This window comes from Lipophrys pholis (assembly GCF_963383615.2).
Source record: "Lipophrys pholis genome assembly, chromosome: 20".
In the NCBI taxonomy this organism is placed as follows: domain Eukaryota; kingdom Metazoa; phylum Chordata; class Actinopteri; order Blenniiformes; family Blenniidae; genus Lipophrys; species Lipophrys pholis.
In genome coordinates this window covers 25,639,815-25,653,698 of record NC_137648.1, presented here as the reverse complement: position 1 = coordinate 25,653,698, position 13,884 = coordinate 25,639,815, and the positions used below count along the sequence as shown (strand labels likewise).

The 13,884-nt window shown below is 51.7% G+C and overlaps 1 protein-coding gene across 2 annotated transcripts in view; it reads right to left on the bottom strand.

Annotated features, from left to right (window-relative positions):
• Positions 1-13,884, bottom strand: part of LOC308125542 (glycogen debranching enzyme-like) — an 82,950-nt gene that overhangs the window by 63,878 nt on the left and 5,188 nt on the right. For both annotated transcript variants that reach the window (XM_080489394.1, XM_080489393.1), the window contains exons 5-6: positions 10,554-10,735; positions 9,919-10,030 (exon numbers count right to left, since the gene is read on the bottom strand). In XM_080489394.1, coding sequence (XP_080345520.1) covers positions 9,919-10,030; positions 10,554-10,735 — 294 coding nt within the window. The remainder of the gene's footprint in view (positions 1-9,918; positions 10,031-10,553; positions 10,736-13,884) is intronic.

Genomic DNA, 13,884 nt, shown 5'->3' with positions numbered 1-13,884 from the left:
TGACAGCCTGTGTTCCAGGACCGAATGGCAGCCTGTGTTCCAGGACAGCTGGTGTTCCAGGACCTAATAACAGCCTGTGTTCCAGGACAGCCTGTGTTCCAGGACCTAATGACAGCCTGTGTTCCAGGAAAGCCTGTGTTCCAGGACCTAATGACAGCCTGTGTTCCAGGACCTAATGGCAGCCCGTGTTTCAGGACCTAATGACAGCCTGAGTTCCAGGACAGCCTGTGTTCCAGGACCTAATGACAGCCTGTGTTCCAGGACAGCCTGTGTTCCAGGACCTAATGACAGCCTGTGTTCCAGGACCTAATGGCAGCCTGTGTTCCAGGACAGCCTGTGTTTCAGGACCTATTGACAGCCTGTGTTCCAGGACAGCCTGTGTTCCAGGACCTAATGACAGCCTGTGTTCCAGGACAGCCTGTGTTCCAGGACTTAATGGCAGCCTGTGTTCCAGGACCGAATGGCAGCCTGTGTTCCAGGACCGAATGGCAGCCTGTTTTCCAGGACCGAATGGCAGCCTGTGTTCCAGGACAGCCTGTGTTCCAGGACCTAATGACAGCCTGTGTTCCAGGACCTAATAACAGCCTGTGTTCCAGGACAGCCTGTGTTCCAGGACCTAATGACAGCCTGTGTTCCAGGACCTAATGGCAGCCTGTGTTCCAGGACAGCCTGTGTTCCAGGACCTAATGACAGCCTGTGTTCCAGGACCTAACGACAGCCTGTGTTCCAGGACCTAATGACAGCCTGTGTTCCAGGACAGCCTGTGTTCCAGGACCTAATGACAGCCTATGTTCCCGGACCTAACGACAGCCTGTGTTCCAGGACCTAACGACAGCCTGTGTTCCAGGACCTAATAACAGCCTGTGTTCCAGGACAGCCTGTGTTCCAGGACCTAAAGACAGCCTGTGTTCCAGGACAACCTGTGTTCCAGGACCTAATGGCAGCCCGTGTTTCAGGACCTAATAACAGCCTGAGTTCCAGGACAGCCTGTGTTCCAGGACATAATGACAGCCTGTGTTCCAGGACAGCCTGTGTTCCAGGACCTAATGACAGCCTGTGTTCCAGGACCGCATGGCAGCCTGTGTTCCAGGACAGCCTGTGTTCCAGGAACTAATAACAGCCTGTGTTCCAGGACAGCCTGTGTTCCAGGACCTAATGACAGCCTTTGTTCCAGGACCTAATGACAGCCTGTGTTCCAGGACAGCCTGTGTTCCAGGACCTAATGACAGCCTGTGTTCCAGGACCTAATGGCAGCCCGTGTTTCAGGACCTAATGACAGCCTGAGTTCCAGGACAGCCTGTGTTCCAGGACCTAATGACAGCCTGTGTTCCAGGACAGCCTGTGTTCCAGGACCTAATGACAGCCTGTGTTCCAGGACCTAATGGCAGCCTGTGTTCCAGGACAGCCTGTGTTTCAGGACCTATTGACAGCCTGTGTTCCAGGAAAGCCTGTGTTCCAGGACCTAATGACAGCCTGTGTTCCAGGACAGCCTGTGTTCCAGGACTTAATGGCAGCCTGTGTTCCAGGACCGAATGGCAGCCTGTGTTCCAGGACCTAATGACAGCCTGTGTTCCAGGACCTAATAACAGCCTGTGTTCCAGGATAGCCTGTGTTCCAGGACCTAATGACAGCCTGTGTTCCAGGACCTAATAACAGCCTGTGTTCCAGGACAGCCTGTGTTCCAAGACAGCCTGTGTTCCAGGACCTAATGACAGCCTGTGTTCCAGGACCTAATGGCAGCCTGTGTTCCAAGACAGCCTGTGTTCCAGGACCTAATGACAGCCTGTGTTCCAGGACCTAACGACAGCCTGTGTTCCAGGACCTAATGACAGCCTGTGTTCCAGGAAAGCCTCTGTTCCAGGACCTAATGACAGCCTGTGTTCCAGGACCTAACAACAGCCTTTGTTCCAGGACCTAATAACAGCCTGTGTTCCAGGACAGCCTGTGTTCCAGGACTTAATGACAGCCTGTGTTCCAGGACAGCCTGTGTTCCAGGACCTAATAACAGCCTGTGTTCCAGGATAGCCTGTGTTCCAGGACCTAATGACAGCCTTTGTTCCAGGACCTAATAACAGCCTGTGTTCCAGGACAGCCTGTGTTCCAGGACAGCCTGTGTTCCAGGACCTAATGACAGCCTGTGTTCCAGGACCTAATGGCAGCCTGTGTTCCAGGACAGCCTGTGTTCCAGGACCTAATGACAGCCTGTGTTCCAGGACAGCCTGTGTTCCAGGACCTAATGACAGCCTGTGTTCCAGGACAGCCTGTGTTCCAGGACCTAATGACAGCCTATGTTCCCGGACCTAATGGCAGCCTGTGTTCCAGGACAGCCTGTGTTCCAGGACCTAATGACAGCTTGTGTTCCAGGACAGCCTGTGTTCCAGGACCTAATGATAGCCTGTGTTCCAGGACAGCCTGTGTTCCAGGACTTAATGGCAGCCTGTGTTCCAGGACCGAATGGCAGCCTGTGTTCCAGGACCTAATGACAGCCTGTGTTCCAGGACCTAATAACAGCCTGTGTTCCAGGACAGCCTGTGTTCCAGGACCTAATGACAGCCTGTGTTCCAGGACCTAATGGCAGCCTGTGTTCCAGGACAGCCTGTGTTCCAGGACCTAATGACAGCCTGTGTTCCAGGACCTAACGACAGCCTGTGTTCCAGGACCTAATGACAGCCTGTGTTCCAGGACAGCCCCTGTTCCAGGACCTAATGACAGCCTGTGTTCCAGGACAGCCTGTGTTCCAGGACCTAATGACAGCCTGTGTTCCAGGACCTAATGACAGCCTGTGTTCCAGGACAGCCTGTGTTCCAGGACCTAATGGCAGCTAGTGTTTCAGGACCTAATGACAGCCTGAGTTCCAGGACAGCCTGTGTTCCAGGACCTAATGACAGCCTGTGTTCCAGGACAGCCTGTGTTCCAGGACCTAATGACAACCTATGTTCCAGGACCTAATGGCAGCCTGTGTTCCAGGACAGCCTGTGTTTCAGGACCTAATGACAGCCTGTGTTCCAGGACAGCCTGTGTTCCAGGACCTAATGACAGCCTGTGTTCCAGGACAGCCTGTGTTCCACGACTTAATGGCAGCCTGTGTTCCAGGACCGAATGGCAGCCTGTGTTCCAGGACCTAATGACAGCCTGTGTTCCAGGACCTAATAACAGCCTGTGTTCCAGGATAGCCTGTGTTCCAGGACCTAATGACAGCCTTTGTTCCAGGACCTAATAACAGCCTGTGTTCCAGGACAGCCTGTGTTCCAGGACAGCCTGTGTTCCAGGACCTAATGACAGCCTGTGTTCCAGGACCTAATGGCAGCCTGTGTTCCAGGACAGCCTGTGTTCCAGGACCTAATGACATTCTGTGTTCCAGGACCTAATGACAGCCTGTGTTCCAGGACAGCCTGTGTTCCAGGACCTAATGACAGCCTATGTTCCAGGACCTAACGACAGCCTGTGTTCCAGGACCTAACGACAGCCTGTGTTCCAGGACCTAATAACAGCCTGTGTTCCAGGACAGCCTGTGTTCCAGGACCTAAAGACAGCCTGTGTTCCAGGACAACCTGTGTTCCAGGACCTAATGGCAGCCCGTGTTTCAGGACCTAATGACAGCCTGAGTTCCAGGACAGCCTGTGTTCCAGGACCTAATGACAGCCTGTGTTCCAGGACAGCCTGTGTTCCAGGACCTAATGACAGCCTGTGTTCCAGGACCGAATGGCAGCCTGTGTTCCAGGACAGCTTGTGTTCCAGGACCTAATAACAGCCTGTGTTCCAGGACAGCCTGTGTTCCAGGACCTAATGACAGCCTGTGTTCCAGGAAAGCCTGTGTTCCAGGACCTAATGACAGCCTGTGTTCCAGGACCTAATGGCAGCCCGTGTTTCAGGACCTAATGACAGCCTGAGTTCCAGGACAGCCTGTGTTCCAGGACCTAATGACAGCCTGTGTTCCAGGACAGCCTGTGTTCCAGGACCTAATGACAGCCTGTGTTCCAGGACCTAATGGCAGCCTGTGTTCCAGGACAGCCTGTGTTTCAGGACCTATTGACAGCCTGTGTTCCAGGACAGCCTGTGTTCCAGGACCTAATGACAGCCTGTGTTCCAGGACAGCCTGTGTTCCAGGACTTAATGGCAGCCTGTGTTCCAGGACCGAATGGCAGCCTGTGTTCCAGGACCGAATGGCAGCCTGTTTTCCAGGACCGAATGGCAGCCTGTGTTCCAGGACAGCCTGTGTTCCAGGACCTAATGACAGCCTGTGTTCCAGGACCTAATAACAGCCTGTGTTCCAGGACAGCCTGTGTTCCAGGACCTAATGACAGCCTGTGTTCCAGGACCTAATGGCAGCCTGTGTTCCAGGACAGCCTGTGTTCCAGGACCTAATGACAGCCTGTGTTCCAGGACCTAACGACAGCCTGTGTTCCAGGACCTAATGACAGCCTGTGTTCCAGGACAGCCTCTGTTCCAGGACCTAATGACAGCCTGTGTTCCAGGACCTAACAACAGCCTGTGTTCCAGGACCTAATAACAGCCTGTGTTCCAGGACAGCCTGTGTTCCAGGACTTAATGACAGCCTGTGTTCCAGGATCTAACAACAGCCTGTGTTCCAGGACCTAATAACAGCCTGTGTTCCAGGACAGCCTGTGTTCCAGGACCTAATGACAGCCTGTGTTCCAGGACAGCCTGTGTTCCAGGACCTAATAACAGCCTGTGTTCCAGGATAGCCTGTGTTCCAGGACCTAATGACAGCCTTTGTTCCAGGACCTAATGACAGCCTGTGTTCCCGGACAGCCTGTGTTCCAGGACCTAATGACAGCCTGTGTTCCAGGACCTAATGGCAGCCCGTGTTTCAGGACCTAATGACAGCCTGAGTTCCAGGACAGCCTGTGTTCCAGGACAGCCTGTGTTCCAGGACCTAATGACAGCCTATGTTCCAGGAACTAATGGCAGCCTGTGTTCCAGGACAGCCTGTGTTTCAGGACCTATTGACAGCCTGTGTTCCAGGACAGCCTGTGTTCCAGGACAGCCTGTGTTCCAGGACTTAATGGCAGCCTGTGTTCCAGGACCGAATGGCAGCCTGTTTTCCAGGACCTAATGACAGCCTGTGTTCCAGGACCTAATAACAGCCTGTGTTCCAGGATAGCCTGTGTTCCAGGACCTAATGACAGCCTGTGTTCCAGGACCTAATAACAGCCTGTGTTCCAGGACAGCCTGTGTTCCAGGACAGCCTGTGTTCCAGGACCTAATGACAGCCTGTGTTCCAGGACCTAATGGCAGCCTGTGTTCCAGGACAGCCTGTGTTCCAGGACCTAATGACAGCCTGTGTTCCAGGACCTAACGACAGCCTGTGTTCCAGGACCTAATGACAGCCTGTGTTCCAGGACAGCCTCTGTTCCAGGACCTAATGACAGCCTGTGTTCCAGGACCTAACAACAGCCTGTGTTCCAGGACCTAATAACAGCCTGTGTTCCAGGACAGCCTGTTTTCCAGGACTTAATGACAGCCTGTGTTCCAGGACCTAACAACAGCCTGTGTTCCAGGACCTAATAACAGCCTGTGTTCCAGGACAGCCTGTGTTCCAGGACCTATTGACAGCCTGTGTTCCAGGACAGCCTGTGTTCCAGGACCTAATAACAGCCTGTGTTCCAGGACAGCCTGTGTTCCAGGACAGCCTGTGTTCCAGGACCTAATGACAGCCTGTGTTCCAGGACCTAACGGCAGCCTGTGTTCCAGGACAGCCTGTGTTCCAGGACCTAATGACAGCCTGTGTTCCAGGACCTAATGACAGCCTGTGTTCCAGGACAGCCTGTGTTCCAGGACCTAATGACAGCCTGTGTTCCAGGACAGCCTGTGTTCCAGGACCTAATGACAGCCTATGTTCCAGGACCTAATGGCAGCCTGTGTTCCAGGACAGCCTGTGTTCCAGGACCTAATGACAGCTTGTGTTCCAGGACAGCCTGTGTTCCAGGACCTAATGATAGCCTGTGTTCCAGGACAGCCTGTGTTCCAGGACTTAATGGCAGCCTGTGTTCCAGGACCGAATGGCAGCCTGCTTTCCAGGACCTAATGACAGCCTGTGTTCCAGGACCTAATAACAGCCTGTGTTCCAGGACAGCCTGTGTTCCAGGACCTAATGACAGCCTGTGTTCCAGGACCTAATGGCAGCCTGTGTTCCAGGACAGCCTGTGTTCCAGGACCTAATGACAGCCTGTGTTCCAGGACCTAACGACAGCCTGTGTTCCAGGACCTAATGACAGCCTGTGTTCCAGGACAGCCCCTGTTCCAGGACCTAATGACAGCCTGTGTTCCAGGACCTAACAACAGCCTGTGTTCCAGGACCTAATAACAGCCTGTGTTCCAGGACAGCCTGTGTTCCAGGGCCTAATGACAGCCTGTGTTCCAGGACACCCTGTGTTCCAGGACCTAATGACAGTCTGTGTTCCAGGACCGAATAACAGCCTGTGTTCCAGGACAGCCTGTGTTCCAGGACCTAATGACAGCCTGTGTTCCAGGACCGAATGGCAGCCTGTGTTCCAGGACAGCTTGTGTTCCAGGACCTAATAACAGCCTGTGTTCCAGGACAGCCTGTGTTCCAGGACCTAATGACAGCCTGTGTTCCAGGAAAGCCTGTGTTCCAGGACCTAATGACAGCCTGTGTTCCAGGACCTAATGGCAGCCCGTGTTTCAGGACCTAATGACAGCCTGAGTTCCAGGACAGCCTGTGTTCCAGGACCTAATGACAGCCTGTGTTCCAGGACAGCCTGTGTTCCAGGACCTAATGACAGCCTGTGTTCCAGGACCTAATGGCAGCCTGTGTTCCAGGACAGCCTGTGTTTCAGGACCTATTAACAGCCTGTGTTCCAGGACAGCCTGTGTTCCAGGACCTAATGACAGCCTGTGTTCCAGGACAGCCTGTGTTCCAGGACTTAATGGCAGCCTGTGTTCCAGGACCGAATGGCAGCCTGTGTTCCAGGACCGAATGGCAGCCTGTTTTCCAGGACCGAATGGCAGCCTGTGTTCCAGGACAGCCTGTGTTCCAGGACCTAATGACAGCCTGTGTTCCAGGACCTAATAACAGCCTGTGTTCCAGGACAGCCTGTGTTCCAGGACCTAATGACAGCCTGTGTTCCAGGACCTAATGGCAGCCTGTGTTCCAGGACAGCCTGTGTTCCAGGACCTAATGACAGCCTGTGTTCCAGGACCTAACGACAGCCTGTGTTCCAGGACCTAATGACAGCCTGTGTTCCAGGACAGCCTCTGTTCCAGGACCTAATGACAGCCTGTGTTCCAGGACCTAACAACAGCCTGTGTTCCAGGACCTAATAACAGCCTGTGTTCCAGGACAGCCTGTGTTCCAGGACATAATGACAGCCTGTGTTCCAGGATCTAACAACAGCCTGTGTTCCAGGACCTAATAACAGCCTGTGTTCCAGGACAGCCTGTGTTCCAGGACCTAATGACAGCCTGTGTTCCAGGACAGCCTGTGTTCCAGGACCTAATAACAGCCTGTGTTCCAGGATAGCCTGTGTTCCAGGACCTAATGACAGCCTTTGTTCCAGGACCTAATGACAGCCTGTGTTCCCGGACAGCCTGTGTTCCAGGACCTAATGACAGCCTGTGTTCCAGGACCTAATGGCAGCCCGTGTTTCAGGACCTAATGACAGCCTGAGTTCCAGGACAGCCTGTGTTCCAGGACAGCCTGTGTTCCAGGACCTAATGACAGCCTATGTTCCAGGAACTAATGGCAGCCTGTGTTCCAGGACAGCCTGTGTTTCAGGACCTATTGACAGCCTGTGTTCCAGGACAGCCTGTGTTCCAGGACAGCCTGTGTTCCAGGACTTAATGGCAGCCTGTGTTCCAGGACCGAATGGCAGCCTGTTTTCCAGGACCTAATGACAGCCTGTGTTCCAGGACCTAATAACAGCCTGTGTTCCAGGATAGCCTGTGTTCCAGGACCTAATGACAGCCTGTGTTCCAGGACCTAATAACAGCCTGTGTTCCAGGACAGCCTGTGTTCCAGGACAGCCTGTGTTCCAGGACCTAATGACAGCCTGTGTTCCAGGACCTAATGGCAGCCTGTGTTCCAGGACAGCCTGTGTTCCAGGACCTAATGACAGCCTGTGTTCCAGGACCTAACGACAGCCTGTGTTCCAGGACCTAATGACAGCCTGTGTTCCAGGACAGCCTCTGTTCCAGGACCTAATGACAGCCTGTGTTCCAGGACCTAACAACAGCCTGTGTTCCAGGACCTAATAACAGCCTGTGTTCCAGGACAGCCTGTTTTCCAGGACTTAATGACAGCCTGTGTTCCAGGACCTAACAACAGCCTGTGTTCCAGGACCTAATAACAGCCTGTGTTCCAGGACAGCCTGTGTTCCAGGACAGCCTGTGTTCCAGGACCTAATAACAGCCTGTGTTCCAGGACAGCCTGTGTTCCAGGACAGCCTGTGTTCCAGGACAGCCTGTGTTCCAGGACCTAATGACAGCCTGTGTTCCAGGACCTAACGGCAGCCTGTGTTCCAGGACAGCCTGTGTTCCAGGACCTAATGACAGCCTGTGTTCCAGGACCTAATGACAGCCTGTGTTCCAGGACAGCCTGTGTTCCAGGACCTAATGACAGCCTGTGTTCCAGGACAGCCTGTGTTCCAGGACCTAATGACAGCCTATGTTCCAGGACCTAATGGCAGCCTGTGTTCCAGGACAGCCTGTGTTCCAGGACCTAATGACAGCTTGTGTTCCAGGACAGCCTGTGTTCCAGGACCTAATGATAGCCTGTGTTCCAGGACAGCCTGTGTTCCAGGACTTAATGGCAGCCTGTGTTCCAGGACCGAATGGCAGCCTGCTTTCCAGGACCTAATGACAGCCTGTGTTCCAGGACCTAATAACAGCCTGTGTTCCAGGACAGCCTGTGTTCCAGGACCTAATGACAGCCTGTGTTCCAGGACCTAATGGCAGCCTGTGTTCCAGGACAGCCTGTGTTCCAGGACCTAATGACAGCCTGTGTTCCAGGACCTAACGACAGCCTGTGTTCCAGGACCTAATGACAGCCTGTGTTCCAGGACAGCCCCTGTTCCAGGACCTAATGACAGCCTGTGTTCCAGGACCTAACAACAGCCTGTGTTCCAGGACCTAATAACAGCCTGTGTTCCAGGACAGCCTGTGTTCCAGGGCCTAATGACAGCCTGTGTTCCAGGACACCCTGTGTTCCAGGACCTAATGACAGTCTGTGTTCCAGGACCGAATAACAGCCTGTGTTCCAGGACAGCCTGTGTTCCAGGACCTAATGACAGCCTATGTTCCAGGACCTAATTGCAGCCTGTGTTCCAGGACAGCCTGTGTTCCAAGCCCTAATGACAGCCTGTGTTCCAGGACAGCCTGTGTTCCAGGACCTAATGACAGCCTGTGTTTCAGGACCTAATGACAGCCTGAGTTCCAGAACAGCCTGTGTTCCAGGACAGCCTGTGTTGCAGGACTTAATGGCAGCCTGTGTTCCAGGACCGAATGGCAGCCTGTGTTCCAGGACCTAATGACAGCCTGTGTTCCAGGACCTAATAACAGCCTGTGTTCCAGGACAGCCTGTGTTCCAGGACCTAATGACAGCCTGTGTTCCAGGACCTAATAACAGCCTGTGTTCCAGGACAGCCTGTGTTCCAGGACCTAATGACAGCCTGTGTTCCAGGACAGCCTGTGTTCCAGGACCTAATGACAGCCTGTGTTCCAGGACCTAATGACAGCCTGTGTTCCAGGACAGCCTGTGTTCCAGGACCTAATGGCAGCCTGTGTTCCAGGACAGCCTGTGCTCCAGGACCTAACGACAGCCTGTGTTCCAGGACCTAATGGCAGCCTGTGTTCCAGGACAGCCTGTGTTCCAGGACCTAATGATTTACAAATTAAGCACTGGTTCCATGTCAGGAATTTTCCGGTGTTTGTTCTCACCGTTCTGCAGGAATTGTCTGAACTTCTCCTCTTCTTCATCGACATTAACCTGCTTGAACTCCCACAGCCGGAGTTTAGAGAAAACCTGCTGCCACAGGATCCCACGCAGAGCCTAACACACACACACACACACACACACACACACACACACACACACACCAACAATAAACAGGCTTTTTCAAACGAATTCTATTCATTGATTGTGTTTTTTTTATCACGTGTAGTTTAAATTTAACCGAAGTAAGGAACTTAGCATTAGCTGGTGGCTACATGTTAGAATTAGCTGTTGGCTACATGTTAGCTTTTTCTGGTGGCTACATGTTAGCATTAGCCGGTGGATACATGTTAGCTTTAGCCGGTGGCTACATGTTAGCTTTAGCTGGTGGATACATGTTAGCTTTTGCTGGTGGCTACATGTTAGCTTTAGCCGAATGATACATGTTAGCTTTAGCTGGTGGCTACATGTTAGCATTAGCTGGCGGCTACATGCTAGCTTTAGCTGGTGTCTGCATATTAGCATTAGCTGGCAGCTACATGTTAGCATTAGCATTGGAAGGTGCTGATGTTTCCTTGGTAACTTCCTGCTGACAGGCAGTGAGAGAACCAGCGTGTGGTTGAAGAACATGCAGACTCACAGTCATGTGGCGTTCCTCCTGGAGGAGTGCTGGTAGTCCTTGTTTGGAGAACTTCCCATCAGCCAGCTGACAGCTGAAGTGCCACAGGGCTCTGTCCAGGAGCCACGCTGGTTTCAGTTGTGGACAGTTCACCAGGTTGTAGCCACATTCAGGGTGGAGTGAGATCCAGGGACTGTCAGCAGCTACAGGAGAGAAGAGCTGCTCACCATCACATCACAACAAGCCGATACACAGAACAAGTCCAACACGCAAAACAAGCGCAATACACGAAACAAAACAAGCCCGATACGCAAAACAAGCCCGATACGCAAAACAAGCCCGATATGCAAAACAAGTCCAATACCCCAAACCAGCTCGATACACAGAACAAGTCCAATACCCCAAACCAGCTCGATACACAGAACAAGTCCAACACGCAAAACAAGCGCAATACACGAAACAAAACAAGCCCGATACGCAAAACAAGCCCGCTATACGCAAAACAAGTCCGATACCCCAAACCAGCTCGATACGCAAAACCAGCTCGATACGCAAAACAAGTCCGATACCCCAAACCAGCTCGATACGCAAAACAAGTCCAATACCCCAAACCAGCTCGATACACAGAACAAGTCCAATACCCCAAACAAGCCCGAGTCAGGTTACAAAGGGATTGAAGTCAGGTTACAGAGTGATTGAAGTCAGGTTACACAGTGATTGAAGTCAGGTTACAGAGTGATTGAAGTCAGGTTACACAGTGATTGAAGTCAGGTTACAGAGTGATTGAAGTCAGTTTACAGAGTGATTGAAGTCAGGTTACAGAGTGATTGAAGTCAGGTTACAGAGTGATTGAAGTCAGGTTACACAGTGATTGAAGTCAGGTTACACAGTGATTGAAGTCAGGTTACACAGTGATTGAAGTCAGGTTACAGAGTGATTGAAGTCAGGTTACAGAGTGATTGAAGTCAGGTTACACAGTGATTGAAGTCAGTTTACAGAGTGATTGAAGTCAGTTTACAGAGTGATTGAAGTCAGGTTACAGAGTGATTGAAGTCAGGTTACACAGTGATTGAAGTCAGGTTACAGAGTGATTGAAGTCAGGTTACACAGTGACTGAAGTCAGGTTACACAGTGATTGAAGTCAGGTTACACAGTGATTGAAGTCAGTTTACAGAGTGATTGAAGTCAGTTTACAGAGTGATTGAAGTCAGGTTACACAGTGAATGAAGTCACTCGTGGCCCCACAATGTTTGAAATGTCTCAGCTAACACGCTGAAAATAAAGTTAATATTTAAAATGTTATTTTACGTCTTTCTTCGTTGTTGAACATCAACAAAATGTGAGCCGTGAACGCACAAAATTCACGTTAGCGTTGCTTTTTAACTTTTTCAGGAAGTTAAAAGAGAAAGAATGTTTCATCTTTTACTGCAGCTTCATTGATGTTGGGCTGAAGAGTCCATTGAACTCCTCCAGCAGTTTCTCTGACGGAGGAGAAACACCAGGAACAATGAACAGGACATAAAACAGCAGGGAGGGGGGCAAAGACCCCAGGAAGTCTCCACCTCCCCCCAGGTTGGCAACCAATGGGGATGGTCGAACCCGACCCGACACCACAGGGGTCCAGAAGTCAACTTGGTGAAACTCCTTTCCTACCAACTGTCCCCTGCTTCTCATCCCAGCCACCGAGAGGGACACACGTCTCTGCTGCCTCGGGACGGTAAAGAGAGCACCAAGTAGGTCCAAGGGACAGAACCAACGTCAGCCCGCTGGACACAGTTTGGACGACTTCTCTTTTCCTTTTCCCTTTTCTGGGGGATTCTGGAGACCCGAGCCAGCGTCTCCTGTCCCCCTTTCAGCTGCCTCGCTGTCCACTCCTGCAGCTGAAGCCAGGCCTCTGAATTTGAGATGCTGAATTCAGACCCGGTAACAACCAGTTACCGCTGCCTCACAGAACCAACAGCACCACGGACGGTGCTGTCCAACACAGCACCACGGACGGTGCTGTCCAGCACAGCACCACGGACGGTGCTGTCCAGCACAGCACCACGGACGGTGCTGTCCAACACAGCACCACGGACGGTGCTGTCCAGCACAGCACCACGGACGGTGCTGTCCAGCACAGCGGGACAGTAAGAGCTTTGTCTGGGCAGCACCTGTTAGATTAGCGTGAAGCTAACATGCAATGTGTTTCAGTGTGCCGCTGATAAAGCCGTCGCGGCCCAGATGTTTGTGTACGCGCGTTCACGCACACAAACCAAGTCCGGGTCTCGGGTTTTCCACCTCAGAACCAGAGGTCCAAGTGAGCTCCAGGCCCACTGGGAGCTCTGTGTGGAGGAACCAGGGTTCAGAACCGAGCCTCGCCAGAATCCTCTCTCTCTCATCTCCCCCTCTTCGACTAACCCGACTCTGTGCTTCCCCTGCACTCCTGTTATCTCACCAAGATAAGCTTAAAAACACACACACAGCCACAGCTAGCAACAGCTAGCTACTACACCACCTCTGCCTCCATCACCAGAGTTCTAACTGCATGTCCCAACATCCACTTAAAACTTCACCGCTCAGAACCGGGTCAACGGAACCGCCCGTTCGTTTACATTAGGTGAGACCGCCTCGCTCCAAGACCTCCCTCGTGCATGCACGCGCGACGGACGTCTTGTTTATCAGGCGACGAAGCAACCGCCACGTCCCGAGAAAGAGCGAGTCAAACGCCTCTAGTGGTCGCGTAGGTCATCGCAATCCCTCTTGACGTCCACCTGGTGGACGCATCAAGTCATTGCACTCTTCCTCTGCGCGCCGCCGCGCACCCCGAGTGGTCGTCACGGTCACCACACTGACCCGCCAACATCTACCTCCACCTGGTGGACGTTCGGGGTCCTTACACCCATCACCCTCATCACACCGTGTGCTACTTGAATGTGTTGATTTATGAGATGATTTCAGAATTATTGATGGATTAATACATTTTATTAATAAACACACTTCTTGGTTATTATTGTGTATTTATTGTTGACAATTCACTGGTTTGTAACAGTCTGTGCTCGGATCTCACACCTTCCATTCTATTTAAGATGGTTATATTTTATGCAGAAATATTAACCAACTTAAATAAACTTTTGACAAACGAGACTGATATTTTGGTATTAGCTATTTCCAGTTTATCTGGTGGTGCCCCCCCCCCTTTTAATATTAATGAATAAATAACAAATTTATGCAAATTAATAATTTTTCATTACTAAATAATCTTTGATAATTTAGTAACTTTTAAGTAATTACTCAATTACTTTAGGAGTTGTTAATGAGTAAATGACCGTTTACTTCCATTAATAATTTCAATTTTTCATAAATTACTTCA